This window comes from Chenopodium album, chromosome 1 (genome assembly GCF_948465745.1).
Source record: "Chenopodium album chromosome 1, dcCheAlbu1.1, whole genome shotgun sequence".
Classification (NCBI taxonomy): Eukaryota; Viridiplantae; Streptophyta; class Magnoliopsida; order Caryophyllales; family Amaranthaceae; genus Chenopodium; species Chenopodium album.
The window spans coordinates 77,625,423-77,641,497 of record NC_137834.1 but is presented as its reverse complement, the minus strand read 5'-3'; the positions used below and the strand labels follow the sequence as shown (position 1 = coordinate 77,641,497).

The 16,075-nt window shown below is 33.7% G+C and overlaps 1 protein-coding gene across 1 annotated transcript; it reads right to left on the bottom strand.

The window, feature by feature from the left end:
* Positions 1-9,947: 9,947 nt before the first annotated feature.
* On the bottom strand, positions 9,948-12,499 carry LOC145604306 (uncharacterized). The gene is made up of 4 exons (XM_081660249.1): positions 12,365-12,499; positions 11,772-12,245; positions 11,060-11,226; positions 9,948-10,950 (listed from the first exon to the last, which is right to left on the bottom strand). The coding sequence occupies exons 2-4, from the start codon at positions 11,874-11,876 to the stop codon at positions 10,482-10,484; spliced, it is 741 nt and encodes a 246-aa protein (XP_081516375.1). The 5' UTR covers positions 11,877-12,245; positions 12,365-12,499; the 3' UTR covers positions 9,948-10,481.
* Between the last annotated feature and the right edge of the window lie 3,576 nt (positions 12,500-16,075).

Sequence of the window (16,075 nt, the reverse complement as noted above, 5' to 3'; positions counted from 1 at the left end):
AACCAAAACCACCAACCCCTTCTAGGCTCGAAATCCACAATTATGGGTGGGAATTCTAGGGTTTTTGGGGTGGGATAGATTCTTCTAGTGAATTCTTTAGTCGGGTTTTTGGGGTAAGAATTCTGGGGTTTTGGAATGGGCGTGGAGCTGCCGGAGCAGGTGGGTTTGGGGTGGGGTTCTTCTAGTGAAATTAGATTAGGTGGTGGTGTATGTGGTGGTGTTGATGAAGTGGTGGTTATGGAGTGGGTGGTGATAATTGTGCGATTTTATAGGTTGACAAGAGTTGTGACTGGTGGCCGCTGCAATTGGTTGTTGTGTGTGTGATGGATTGGCGTAGGGGAGTTGCGAAGGTAGCGGTGTTGGCTAGAAGTTGGTGAAGGTGATGAGTGGGGTTTTGCAGGGGCCGGGGAAGAAGAGGCGTGTGGGCTAGTGTGGATTGTTGGGCGGGTACGACAAAATCCTAATTGGTCGGGTTGTGGCTGGAAAAGCAGGGTGGCTGGAAAGGGAAGGAGGGTCGGAAAGGGAGGAGGTGAGGAATGGTGGCCGGATTTAATGGAGGGTGGTGAAGAATGGTGGCCGGATTTAATGGAGATGGTGAGGAATGGTGGCCGAAAAATCTTATTTTTTTTGTTTTTTTAATTTTTTTTGTTTTTTAATAATTGAAAAAATAATTGACCTATAGATAGCTAACACGTGGCATTATAACTTATAAAACCGGTCATGAACAGGTAATGGACCTTTAGATGAATGGGGGGTATAAAGGTTGGATCTTTGAGGAATAAATGAAGGTTGGATTTTTAGGAGGAAAAAGTGCAAAGGTTGGATTTTTCTTTTCCATTTTTCCAATTAACTATGGATACTTCAATAAAACTTGTCAAGACCGGCACATGTTGATTATTATTAGTGTGATTTTTTCTTGCCAAATTTTGTTGTTCCATTATATTCAATTGATATGAATATAACATACGAAAGTAAATTTTTTGTTTTTTTTTAATATAGTGTTAATTTTAAAAATAGTTATTGGAAATTACAATATAGTGTTATTTCAAAAATTATTTATTGGAAATTACCGTACAGGGCATGGGAGCTAACCTAGTTTGTGATATAATTTTCATTGTTAATTGTGTAATGTTACTTGAATTTTGTCTTTAAATTATGGTTGGTATATATATATATGTGTGTGTGTGTGTGTGTGTGTGTGTGTGTTCTTTACAAAATAATTATATGTTCCTTACAAAACAGCTACATGTTCTTTTCACTTTTTTTGTCTGTACCAAGCAAAGTACAAGGGTTGTACCTTAAAATTTTCAATTTCAAACGGAGGGAGTAAATCAACTCAACCCAACTTATGGAAAAGACCCTTTGGAGAGCTAGTAAGAAAGATAATAAGGGAACTTTAAGGTTGTTCTATTCACCTGGTATTCACTTATCTGAACTTAATTATCTTATCTTAATTGAACTTATAAAAACTTATTTTAGTTATACTTTTAACTTAGTTAACTCCTTATCATAACACATTTTTCCTGAACTGAACTTATATGAATTTATCATAACTTATTTTAACTAGACTGAACTTATTAGACTTTAAATAAGTGAAAATAAAGTGAACATAACAAACCCTAATTAAAAAAAACTCCATAATGGAATTTGAGTTATGAAATGCTACATTATTTGCAAATTTCGAATATTTTATATATATCTTACAAATAATACCTCAAAATTACAAATAATACAAAACAATGGTATGAGGTAAAATTTTGAAATAATAGGCCAAGTCATGTTTGGTGAACGGTGAGTTGGTGAAGCTCTATTATCACTTTCTAAGTGCTCATAGGTTATCTCATGAGTAAGGCCCTGTTCAATTCACCTTATTTTTACTTACTCCGTATTTCAGAAAAAAATAAATTAAATTCAGTTCAGATCAGATCAGAAAAATTAAGTTTAGATCAAATCATCGTTTTATGTGCAATTTTTTATCGCCAAATGTCTTTAATTTCGTATAAAAAAAAGTTATGAAAATTACATATTAATAAATTACACATTATTATGAATCTAATAAGATCCCACTTGATAAAACTTTTTCCTTGCAAATTATCGTACACTTAAGGTCAAAGTTTGGTCAAATCAGACAATAAGATCAAATTACACCACATTAGATCAGATCAGACCAGATAACAATGTGAACTAAACAAGGCCTAAGGCATGTATTATATTTTAAAATATACGAAGATAACAATGTATATTTTTTGCCTCTATTTTTTTTTTCTTATGAAAAACTTAGACATACTTCGTACAATTTTTGTTTTGGTGTTTAGAAAGCCACGAGGATTTGTAATGAGAATCTATACATGAATTACCTAGAACCAAGAGAAAAGCTTTAATTACTCGAGGTATACTTCACTCTCAAGGCGTAAATTTTATGGCAATGCATTGAATTTCGAAAAAATAAATGTTATTAGAAAAAAAAAAATGTTTAATTGTGTTTTTCAAGTAGAATGAGCGTGCATAACAATTTCATTTTAATCTACTCCCTTTGTTGTAAGAATTTCTTCTCACTTTTTAATTAGATTATTATTTTATGAAAATTTTCTCACTTTTATTTTATTATTATCTCATATTGACCTACACCTTTTTACCACTTTTGTATACTACACTTTATTTCCCCATTAAAAGTAAGGAAAAAATTTGCAAATTGCAGCCATTTAAAGTTCGTATTTTGCAAATTGCAGCCATTTAATTTTTTTTTTTTTTGCAAATTGCAGCCCAAAAGTTCGTAAAAATTGTAAATTGCAGCCCAATTCAATTTTTTCATCAGTTTACATGTTGAAAAATCTTCAGTCAAGGTTTTAGGGGTCATTTTAGCCCTGAGGGGCCCGAATTGAGCTCGGAATTAGCAAAAAAAAAAAATAGCGTAAGTGTCTCATATTTACAGTTTCCCACAAATCGATACATATTTGTTACGCAAAACGAAACACTTGCATTACTTTTCTGCTAATTCCGAGCTCAATTCGGTCCCCTAAGAACTAAAATGGCCCCTTAAACCTTAATCGAAGATTTTTCGACTTGTAAACCGATGAAAAAGTTAAATCGGGCTGCAATTTACAATTTATACGAACTTTTGGGTTGTAATTTGCAAAAAAAAAATTTAAATGGCTGCAATTTGCAAAATACGAACTTTAAATGGCTGCAATTTGCAAATTTTCCTAAAAGTAATCACATATTCACATATAAGTACTAGCTATTTTATTCCTTCATTCGTTTTTAATTGTAATGTTGAGGAATTATAGCATGTCAATACACATTTTATACAATTAATAATTTTAAATGTAATTTAGTGAAAATTATGAAAAAAGTTAATGTATAGAAATTATAAATCGAGACGAATCTAACAATATTATAAATAAATATCTTAAATGTATTTTTAGTGATGTTTGCCTTGCTAGCAGGATACAGAGTACAACCGTTATGATAGATAGTACAAAGTAATTCCCTTAAAACAAGGCTAAGAGCTATGCTTTCGTTTGTTTTCTTCATTCCTACGTCTTAACATCAAGTTATTTGTCAAAAAAAAAAAAAGAAAAAGTCTTTTAATATTGTGCCACATTTGCCCTTGCATATTCCCTTTTCTTTCCAAGAAACATAGTCATAATTGTCGTTGTAGAGGCACGATACCGTAAGTTGATTGAAAGGAAATATTGTACAAGTAAAATCTCAATTATCAGAAAAGACGAATAAAGGATATGGCTAAATCTAGTCAATGTCTAAGTTCATGTTTATCAATTATCAAATGAAATAAAGTCAAGTTGTCGGAACAATTTGTTTACGTGGCCTTCCCATTCTCACACATTAATTTTGGTTTTCTTCATTTATAATTTTTGGCTTTATTTTACGTCATTTGTTTTTCAATTTTCATTCAAAAGAAAAATTATCTATAGGAATTTTGAACTTGTTAAATCTTAGAGAATACATAAACGGCCCTAAGTCTAGAAAAAAATGGCGTGGACAATTCAGTAAAATTTGATTCAATTACAAACATAAACGAGGCTAGCTAAGAGAAACTCATCTGATACATAGTATACATAATTACATTAAAGTAGAGGTGATTAAAAATTCGGATCGGGTCAGACCTTATTATCAGGGCCGTCTTATGCAAATAAGGGGCCCTGTGCTATTTTTATATATTACAATGTTTAAGAGTTTACAATATTGCTAATAATGAAAAAAATGATACAAATATTCAAGTTAATAGTGAATCTACGCGTTAATGATATATAATCATATATTCCGTAAGTGATACACATGTAAGGCGTAGATAATGTTATATTATTGTAATGAGAAAAATCATTCACTTAATAATAAAAAAAAAAAGATAAATTGTGTGCAAATAGCAAAAGATACATACATGATAATATTTTTTACATTTGTAAAAGAAAAAAAAAAAAGAGTGAAAATCTTTTTATAATACACAAAACCAAAGTTTGTTTTTTTTGTTTTTTTTTTTTTGAAGGAATACAAAACCAAAGTTAAAATAAAATAAAAGAAAAATGTGAAGAACACGTTAGCAAAAAAGGGGGGGAAAAAAATCTTCCTAAAGGTTCGAACCTCACACCAATTAAAACATTGCCTATTAATTCTAGTTATTCTACCACCAAGCCATTAAAGTAGTGTAAGAATGTACAAGTCTGATAATTATACTATGCGTTGATTTGGGGCCCTTGAAATTTATTGGGCCATGGGGCCTTGTGCAGGGCCTTAGTCGGCCTTGCTTATTATCATGACTTATGCCTTAACGCATCCAAAAGTGGCGGGTTTTTCAGGCCTAAGAGATATTTGTTGAGACCTACACCCCTAGTGTAGGGTCTTCAACCTACACGGCTACACCCCCATGCAAAACCTACATTACCGTTTAACCTAGTTTCACTAACTCCTCACTTCCCATATACCCACTTAATTGCTACAACAACCTTCCATTCAACTTCTGTTTTTTCTCAATGGTAGAATGCTAAATTTTGGATTATCATTGGTAATCACTAATTAGTAGTACTAATTTACTGGTAACACTAATGAAACTTTTACCTAAATCCTTAACCATGGTTACCAATTTAAGTGGGAAATTAGCTGCAAAATGACTTAATTGCCCTATTTATTTCCCTTAACCACTTACGTCTAATAATGTTACCTCAAGGCTTCATCTTCCTCTTCATTCCTTATTCGAACTTCACCAGAAATATTCGATCAAATTTCACGGCAAAAACTCTACACAAATTTCTAGGGTTTGCAATCAAGTTCTGGGATTACATAGGGAGCGATTGTCATCGGTTTTTTTGGGTATTCGCTGGGTTATTGAAGCAAAATTCACATCGACGACTTCAAATTCGTGGAAAATTGGTTCGACAATTGTGGCACTATCTTTCGAGTATACTGAATTTGGTGTAATTCTCGACCTTGAATATCTGAAAGTTACGATCTTTCTGGTGATTCGAAGCCATGTAAGTCTTTATTTGTGTTGATTTTTATTATGCTCTGTTATTTCGAAAATTTGGGCAAAAGTAGAATATTGCTGAATATTTGCTATAAAAGCTGAGTGATAATTATGTTCTGGTGTTATGCTCATAAAGACATGTAAAAGCTGAGTGAATCCTTTCCCAGAGCAACCACATCCAACCATAATAACACACAAGTAATAACATGATCATGATAAGCTCATATAGACATGTACTCCGTACTATTTAATTGAAACTGATGATTTTTTTTTGGTCAAAATAAGGCAAGTTAAATAAGATAAATTCATATGAATATATGATTACAGTAATTGTGCTAGTGTTTGTTCAATTGTCATGCAATTTTTGTTGTTGTTGGTTTCAATGATAATTGATTTACCTTTGTTTTATCATTAAAGTGTTCCTATCTGATAAACTTTTCTTCTTATTCCTGATGGATGTAATGGTATATTAGCCTTTTACCCTCTCTATTTTCCTTTTCTTTCGCTTTTCAAATCATAGTATTATGATTTCCTTCTTTATACACTTACAATATGGAAACGGTAGAAATGATGTATTGATATCACAAAATATGTGCACTTGCCTGCATATATTTCAAAGCTTGTATTATCGGTTTTACAACCTCCTATTACAGATGTAATTTATTGAGATCTTTGCGAAAGATTTTCGTTCCCCCTTGTTTTCTCTAATGATGAAGTATATTATTCTCGAAGTCGAATATATTTGGATGCTTAAACCTTAGGTTGCTTTAGATCACTTATAAAGTCATTATCTTTTAATGAAGTTCAGTTACTATGTTGATGATAAGTGAGTTAATAACTTATTGAGTTCATGGGATTTGAGAAGATCTTTACAATAAACAAAATAATCCGAAGTATCTTGTATACTTATGTACAGAGTATCTTGAATTTAAGTCCTATAATGCTTGTTCAGCATAGCAACATTTGCAAAATGACAAATGAAACACTAAAACAAATGCATATTGTATACTTATGTACGGAGTATCTTGATTTTTGAGAATGTGGAGTATCTCAAATAATCTATAAGCAAAACATTTAAACAAGGACATGAATAATTGGTTATTACATCCGAGGTACAAAAGGATACTCTAAAGATTTCCAGTAATGAACCTTCTGCAATCAAGTATAAATGTGTGTATATCTCAAGTACTGATGGTCGATTACGGTGCAATAAATAGATTTAAGAGGAAAAAAATCATGACTAAGTGCAAGTGATTGGTTTAATTGTCATGCAATTTTTGTTGTTATTGGTTTCACTGTGATGTTATTTGTTAAGCTCATAGGTGTTGGTTGGTTTTGTTTGTGTGATATGTGCAGAATGGATGATAATAGAGTATTACAATTTCAGTACATGGGTAAGGATGTTACTGTTTTAGTTGATGATATTGATAGGGCTAATCTGATTGATTTGGTCATAGAGTATTGGGAAAAAGCTAAAGAAAACAATGTCCCAACACCTACGCATCCCACTTTTAAATACGGGTTTAAAATGAAGCATGTTGATCTCAAGACTGATAGTGACTTGGTGAGCATGTGGGCTAAATTACCAGATAAAAAGGAGATTTACATATATGTTGGTGAAATTGATGAGCCTACTAAGGTTGTGCAGGCTGCTAGGTCACTCATTTTAGGTAAAAAACCCATTGAACCTGAGATTGATGAGCCTACTGAGAGTCATGTTCATACTATTGGAGCTCATAAACCACCTGTTGAGATTGATTATTATCTTGAAGATTATGGGCCATGCCTTGATATAGAGGAAACTTGGGCTGATGTTGTCAATTCACCAATCAAAACAAATTGGGCTACTGAGAGAGGGAGAGGAAGAGAAAGGGGGAGAGGGAGAGGAAGAGAAAGGGGGAGAGGGAGAGGTAGAGGTAGGGGTGGAGGTGATGGGAGAGAGAATAGGAGAGGGAATGGGAGAGGAAGAGGGAGAAATGCCCCAGAGTCTTGGTTGAACATTTCCCCAACCCCTTGAGTTGAGCAAGCAGTTGAAGTGACCATTCCTAACCAGGCAGATGAACTGACTGAAGATCCAACACACCCCCAACCCTCTACATTGTCTATAGTGGCTCCATTGCAGAACCTAGGACAATTTGGTCCTAGTAACCATCAACAAAAAGGTTCATTTGAAACAAACACTTCAAGGTCTTCTAAGGCATCATTTGTGAAGAAAAGAGTGCCTAGAACTACAGCTAAGAGAAAAGGGATTGTGGTTAGTGTGAGTGCAAGTGCAGAAGAGAGTGACCCTAATACTGACTCTGGTGTTGGGATTACAAGAAGGAGCTTGTCAAGGAGTTTGTCCCTTAGTGTAGAAGAGCCAACAGACCAGGAAACTTTGCATGATGGTGAAGATGATCAGGTTATAAAAGCCTTGAACCCTAATTCACTAGCATTTTGTGCATGGAATCCTGAGAACCACCCAGAAAAGCCACTTGCATTCTCAAGCATATTCATTTCTTTTAGGGCTGCATTGGATGGATTGATTGCTGGATGTAGGAGCTTGATAGGTGTAGATGGAGCACATTTAAAGGGAAACTATGGTGGGGTTTTGCTATCTGCAGTGGCTTTGGATGCAAATAATGAAATATTTCCTATAGCTTGGGCAATAGTCTTTGGAGAGGATGCTGAAACTTGGAAGTTCTTCATATGGCACTTGAAAAATGCTTTGAAAGATAGTGGCAGAGGGGATGAGTGGTGTATCATCTCTGACAGGCAAAAGGTTATTAATGTTTACTCTATTGTTTCAAATAGTGTATTATCTTTTCAACTATACATGTAACTTAACTAATGTGTTTTTCACATACCAGGGTATTGATGTTGCAATCACTGATTTGTGGCCTAGAGTTGGTAGGAGATATTGCTGCAAACATCTCCTCAAGAACTTCAAAGGCACCTTCCCAGGTCTGTTGATGTTTTCTCTCTTCTGGAAAGCATGTGGGGCTTACAACCCTTTCACTTTTAGAAAGGCTATGGAAGCCTTACAAAAGGCAGACCCTGCAACACTGGTATGGTTTTCAAAGGTTGGACCCCAATCAACTTGGTCTAAGCATGCCTTTAATCCTGTAATAAAGTCTGATTTGAACAAATCAAACTTTGTTGAGAGCTTTAATGCAACCTTGGGGGTGGACAGATGCAGGCCTGTCTTGACTTTACTTAAAGGTATAAAAAAAATTAATTTGCAAACTTAAATTTATCCGTGATAACCCTAACACACTATGACCATAATTTCTTATTGTTGTTCAGGAGTAAGAAGAGTGTCAATGGTAAGGATGGCCACAAGAAGACAAGTGTGTCAGAACTGGAATGATGACATATGCCCAAATATAATGAAGAGACTTCAAGTTATAAGCCAAGAGTCAAGATCATGTAAGTGCTTGCTATCAGGAGAAGGAGAGTATGAAGTTCTTGATGGAAAATCAGTTCTTGATGTGAACCTCAATGACAAGACTTGTGTGTGTAATAAATGGCAGCTAAGTGGTTTGTCTTGTAAGCATGCCATGAGGGCTATATTGCACTCTAATGATGATCCAAAAAAATACATCAGTGAATGGTATTCAGTTAGAAGATACAAGCTGACATATGCTAACAATATCAAGTCTATCCCTGATAAAGAACAGTGGCCTGAGAGTAACCATCCACACCTAACCCCCCCCAAAAATGAAAAGGGGAATTGGAAGGCCAGCCAGAAATAGAAGAAAGGAAGAGGGAGAGAAAGCTAAGGGAAAGAGATCAAAGACTGTCAAATGCAGCAAATGTCAGTGTTTTGGACATAATGCTCAAACATGTCAGGGAGGGTTAACTGGAAAAGAAAGGGCAGCAGCAGCAAGTACAACAACAGTCATCAACCTGAGAAAACAAGCAAAAAAGGGGGTGTCTTTATCCCAACCTGACCCCACTACAACTGCATCAACATCAAAGAGGGCTAAGAAGGGTGTTTCATCATCTCAACCAGCTTAGTGTTAAGTAATTAGTTATATTTGCTGTTATTTGACTAAGTTAAAACTTTTGAATCTTTTGAGTACTTTCTTAAATGGATTATGAGTTTTGGAGTACATTGTAATGGTTTGAAATTTTTGACAATGACTATATTATTAGTTTGAAGGTTCGAAATGAATTGACTTAGATGTTCAATCTGATTATGAGTAATTTTGGGCGGATTGTGTATTATTTTGCTACTTTTTTTTTTAAGCAAACTGACAGTACAATTATTATTTATCATGTTGGTTTCCTGATGTTTGCTTGGTATAGCTACACAAAATCAGGTCTATGAGGAACTAATAATAGATACAGAAATGGACCTAAATGATCACGGTAAATCAGGTGCTGGTGATTAATTTTCTGCTCCTTATTTTGCAATTGTTTTTTGTGAAGCAAAAAGATAGTACAATTCTATACAAAAAAAAATAAAAGGATGCAAAATCAGTTCATAAAACAAACACTTTTTTTATTCATACTGAAACCAATGCCATACATTCACTGATTTTCATAGTGCATCAGTTTAGATTACATTGTTCATAGCTTTTTGAAACCACAAATAACAGAATAAAGTACAGAATTATTCAAATTCTCACATAAACTATAATCCCGGTGTGATTTGTTCTGTTTAAACATATTGATTCTAATATATCACCACTTGGTGATTGTTTTTCATCTTTCCATACTAATGTAACAGCGCAGCACAACGCTATAGCTCGGAAGGTCACTCAGCCGAAGCCTGCCCACCGTAATAAACTGATGCGCAATAAACTGATGCACTCGGTAAAGCCCACTGTATTACAACAAATTGTCGGAATACACAAGAAATTCAAAAGGCCTATGAGATATATTGCATGGAAGAAACCCACCAGGAACATACACAAAACGATTTACTTGTGAGCTGACAATCAATCAATCAATCAATCAATCAATCAAAGCCTTAATCCCAAAAGTGGGGTCGGCTAACATGAACCAAATATGATTATTCCGTGTAGTCATCAACATAAATCTTTCTCCTCCATCCCTTACGATCCAAAACTTCATCCTCACGTAAATCCATGCACTTCATATCCTTCCTCACTCCTTCCAACCAAGTCATTTTTGGTCTCCCTCTTCCTCGTTTAATCCCTCCATGATCCCACTCTTCCACTCTTCGCACCGGTGCACCCACGGGTCTCCGTCTTACATGTCCAAACCAACGCAGACGATTTTCCCTTAATTTATCTGCAATGTCTGCCACACCTACTTTCTTGCGAATAACCTCATTTCTGATTCTATCTCTTAAAGTGTTTCCACACATCCACCTTAACATGCGCATTTCCGTAACCTCCATCTTTTTAATATGCTCTTTCTTAGAAGCCCAACATAATAGGGAAAAATGAAACGGTGAAGTTTTGCGCAAACAATGGAGCAGAAAACCAGCAATGTAACCAAACCAGAATCTCAAAATGCTGGATTTCAAAAATGAGATATGGTAGTCACAAGAAGGGGTGTAGATCTAAAAGTCAAAATAGACAGAAGCAGCAGAAAAGGAAGCTAAGACTTTTTCAGATTATTTACCTTGTAGCTGCACCAGCAGCCCCTGCCTCAGTCCGGAAGCAATGTGAATAAGCAACATACTTCAAAGGTAATGATGATTCAGAAAGAATGGAATCCATATGAAGTCCTCCTACTGGTATTTCAGCAGTGCCAATAAGGCATTGATCAGAACCTGAAATAGTATAAACCTGTGGAGGTTTCAAAAAAGCCACATAAGCTTCATCGTTCAACTGAGATACTTAGCTCCTACAGGATACAACACCAGCTTTACAAATATGTGAGCAATCACTGGAAATGCCTATAAGAATATTTTTTTGGAGCAATTAAACACAACAAGACTACTGTATGACAAAAGCCTGACAGATTTTTTTATTCATACTGAAACCAATGCCATACATTCACTGATTTTCATAGTGCATCAGTTTAGATTACATTGTTCATAGCTTTTTGAAACCACAAATAACAGAATAAAGTACAGAATTATTCAAATTTGCTTTGGGGCTTTACACTAACAAGGTCAGGAAGATCAAATTTGCTTCGTATAGAAGAGGGATTCAGAGTTGGAATTTAATCAAAGAGAGTTACATGATTTCTCTAAACCAATTGAATTGCTCAAAATTTCAAATTCTCAAAGAAACTGAAATTAATCATACATACTCCAGGAATACTCAACTTCAGGAATAATGAAATTAATCATACATACTCCAAGAATACTGAAATTAATCATACATACTCCAGGATCATCGAGGCCACCAGGGAGAGGCCGACCAATAGTGTCAAGAGTATCCGGGTTCGTAATTTTAAGAACGCTAAGCTTCTTTGCTTCTTCATTCGTCATTAACCCGAATTCCACTTCCTTCACACACGAACAAATTAATATTTCAAAACAAAACAAAGCTGAATTAATTAAAATCTGAATCCACTTCCCAATCAAGGAAGAAAAAATCACATATAATCTGAACGCTAATCGCTGTTTGATCACTGACTTGTACAAGACTATACTTGAGCTGGAGACATTAGTTTCAACTTTAATTATTGTCAAGACTTATTCCACTTCCTTCACACATTCTATTGAAAAATCTGAATCCCAGTATCATAGCAGCATAGCAGTGGAAGGATGCGCAATAATCGTTGCTGAGCCTCGAAAAGGCAATCGAATTTGTTCAAATGATCAAATTCACACAGAAACTGAAATTAATCATAAACCCTGTAGTTCATCCCCAAATTAGATCGAAACCCACCAAATTAAACTCAAAATCAAATCGAAAATTGGAAGAACGAGTGCACATGAATTAATCAGATTGAAAATTGGAAGAACAAGTGCACCTGATCAATTTGTTGGATTGGATACTTTCGCTGTCATTCACATTTCGCATGATTGAACCTTGAATTACCCATGATTGATAAAATACAGATAATTTTGCATTTTGTTTGGCCATTGAAGTATTCAGAGAAATTGAGAAGAAGAAGAGCAAGGAATACGAATTGAATTGGGGGTTTAGGGTTTAAATAAATGGGTAATTGATTAAGGAGGAAAGTGATTTTTTAGAAGGATAGGTTTGTAATTTTGGTATTAGTAATCCATGGTTAGTTGATAATTAGGTAAAAGTTTCATTAGTGTTACCAGTAAATTAGTACTACTAATTAGTGATTACCAATGATAATCTAAAATTTAGCATTCTACCATTGAGAAAAAACAGAAGTTGAGTGTTACCGGTGAGAATTTCCCAAAAAATTAATAAAATAATAATAATAAAAAAATCTAAACCACCTTTCAAATTCTCTCTCCATCCCTTTATTTTATTTTTTCATTTTCTCTCTCATCAAAATCTTCAATATTTGCAAATAAATTCCAGTATAAAGTTAAAATCCTCTACAACAATCAAGCACAATGTCTAATATATGAGAAGAATTTGCACAATCGCTGAAAAAATCACCAAAACAAAGTCAAAAATTTAAATTAAGTGTTTTTTTGTTGATTTTTGGAATGAAAAACAAGTATAGTCCTAGTTTTTTTACTTGTTTTTCTTGTAGTTGTATGTGATTTCATGAAAATAAAAGAAACATCAATCTTGGAAAATGTATCAACGTAAGCATGATGATATAATTTTACTAATTTTTGTTAAATTTAAAAGTAAATTTGTGGGGTGTTATTATTTATAATATTGTTAGTTAGACACAAAAAATTAAAAACAGAGTTTAATTCTTGCAATTTTCTAGATATTTTATCTATTTTGTACTAATATAGATTTGTAAATTTAATTTAGTTCGTAGTGAAAAGTTCTATTTATGAATAATGTTCATTTTCAATTTGGTAAATGCTCATATATATATTAGTACGATGTTATTCACATGTTAATAAATTATTAATATAAGTGTTCATTTGTATACTAGTACATGATCATTCGCATGTTAATGTTCGTTCTTTTTTATATTTTAATTCTTTTGATAAATGATCATTTTTATATTGGTAAATGTTCGGTCACATAATATTATATGGTCATATACATATTAAAATACAGTTATTAGAATTTTGATATGATAAACATATTTTTTTTTTTGTATCTTTTTCAAATATTTTGTACAAATTTGATAAGGAAATTTTAATAAGAGTGTGTGATTTCTTGTAGTTGTCATAAAAGTGATTCTTACCATTACAATTGAGTTATATGAATTTATTATGGTGTGCTATTATACTATTAAAATGTTCTATATTTTGAAATGTAAATGGTAAATTATCAATAGTAATCTAGTTAGTGCCTACTATATAATATATATACAATGGTCATACCAAAAATGCAATTTAATTTGTTCATTAACAAAAGGCTAAATGCTTTAATAACTTAAACTTGTGATTGAGCATTGCCATTTTAAAATAATTGTCAACATTAAATCTTTAACTGATTGGAAAAGAAATCACAATTAAGCTCTTATCATCCTTAAATAATTTTTACATGTGACATTTTGTTCATTAATTAAAAATAAAACGCAATTTGTTCATTTTTATTTTGATACATGTTCATTTTTAATATAGATAAATATTTATTCATAAATAGTACTCACATATGTATATTTTGGACTAATGATTCCTAAAAAAAATATTGTTCAAGCATTAATGAACCATCTTTAGAACAAATCTTTTCATCTGTATTGAATAATCTATTGGCCTTTTGCTCTTCCTAACTCTAATTCCAAATTATTTTCTAAATACATATTAATTATACACTTTATAAGCTTTTGCTTCAAATTTAAACCACTTTCCCACTAACTCAGACTGACTTGCCTCTTCATAAGCAATACATCCTTTTTTTGCACTACATAAAGTAAAATGAAAGATGTTATAAATGAACAAAAATAGTAACAAAAGATGTTCAATTTCCAAAATACATTTGATATGATTAACAATAATATATTAAAAACATAGCTATATACTACCTCCGTTTCATAAAATTTGCAACAATTTTCCAAAACGGAAACTACACATTATGTGCAACAAACCAAAAGTTTCCCCTTTTAGTAAATAATTTTGAGTGAAATTACCACTATACCCTTACTTAATTTTACTTAACTATAATAAATAACATATTAACTCTTTAACCCAAATTAATTTATCTATAATTAAAACCCTAACCCACATTCTCTCTCCTCCCTCACAACCCACATCCACCACCAACATCACCATTTTTTCTCTCTCCTCCCTCTGTACCACCACCAACAGCACGAAACCACCACCACCACCACTCAGATCAAGTCTCTCTATTTCCCACCAACAGCACACGAAACCACCATCAACAGCACGAAACCACCACCACCAGCCGCTACCTCAGTTTCCCTGTTCAAATTCGTCGTCGTTCACCCCTTTCACGTCACCCTGCCAATTTGCCGCCTTTTTCACCATTTTCAAAGCCGTCGTCGTGCAATTTGGTTGGATTTGGGGGTCGTGCAATTAGGTTGGATTTGGGGGTCTGCAATTTGGTGGTCGTGCGACTGGGTGGGTTTGTTGGTGGTGGTAAGTGGGGGTTTTGGTTCTTTGGTGGTGAGTTGGGGTTTTGGTTCGTTGGCGATTGGGTGGGTTTTTGGTGGTGGTGCGAGTTGGCTGGATGGGTTTAGGGAGGTGGTGCGAGTTGATTGGTGGTGGTGAGGTGGGGCTTCGTTCGTTGGTGGTCTAGTGCAGTGGTCTGGTGGTGGTGTGTGTTGGCTGGCTGGGTTTTGGGTGGTTGTGGTGGGGTTATTTTCACTCTCATCCAATTAATCACATCCCCTACTGTTTACTAATCTTTGCTTAAGAAAATTTGCTTTGGGAAGTGTGCAAGCCCCTTTGTTGCAGATTTTATGAAACGGAGGTAGTATAAATTATTATCTATCATTATATAAGTGAACATAATTCTAACAAAAAAATAACAAATAATAAAATACACTACAACAAAATAAAGCTAAGACAACAGTGAAAAATCATTGCCTAATATGAAAAAAGTGTTGCCTTGTAGCAAAGGCAATACATATGAGGCGTAGTTTATGCCCCCGTTGTCTATTCATAAGGCAACACATTTTAGCTCAAAGGCAACAATTTTAAAAGCCAAGGTATAATGATACCAAAGGCAACACTTTTACAAACGCAACAAATAAAAATTGTTGCTACCTTAGGAGACATTTTGAAATTGTAACCTTATGTCATAATACGCCACAACCTTTTTAGTTGATGTATTAGCTAGTAATAATACAAAAGTGTATCCAAATATCGTAATGCAACACCATAAAAGCGATTATAAAAAATTATAAATTAAATGAGCAAAGATGAATAAATACGTGAACTCATTAGTAGGAAGTAAAACATGAAATTAGATTTTATAACAAAATTAATGTGAACTCACTAAAATCCAAAAAACAATATCCAATAAAATTTCACATTCATGATCTAAGCTAGTACATTTCTAATAACACTTAATGTTTATTTGTTTATATCTAATTTTGTACATGGGGGAGGAATGTAACCCTAAAATCACTATAAACAATCTAAAAAAAGAGAAATATTACGAG

What these genes read in the sequence shown, in the direction of transcription:
- LOC145604306 (XM_081660249.1), bottom strand. Translation starts at nt 11,876, where the DNA reads ATGACGAATGAAGAAGCAAAGAAGCTTAGCGTTCTTAAAATTACGAAC. An exon ending in GTGGCCTCGATGATCCTGGA is followed by an intron (nt 11,227 to 11,771) that starts GTATGTATGATT and finishes AAACCTCCACAG; the next exon opens with GTTTATACTATTTCAGGTTC. An exon ending in GCTGCTGGTGCAGCTACAAG is followed by an intron (nt 10,951 to 11,059) that starts GTAAATAATCTG and finishes TTTGAAATCCAG; the next exon opens with CATTTTGAGATTCTGGTTTG.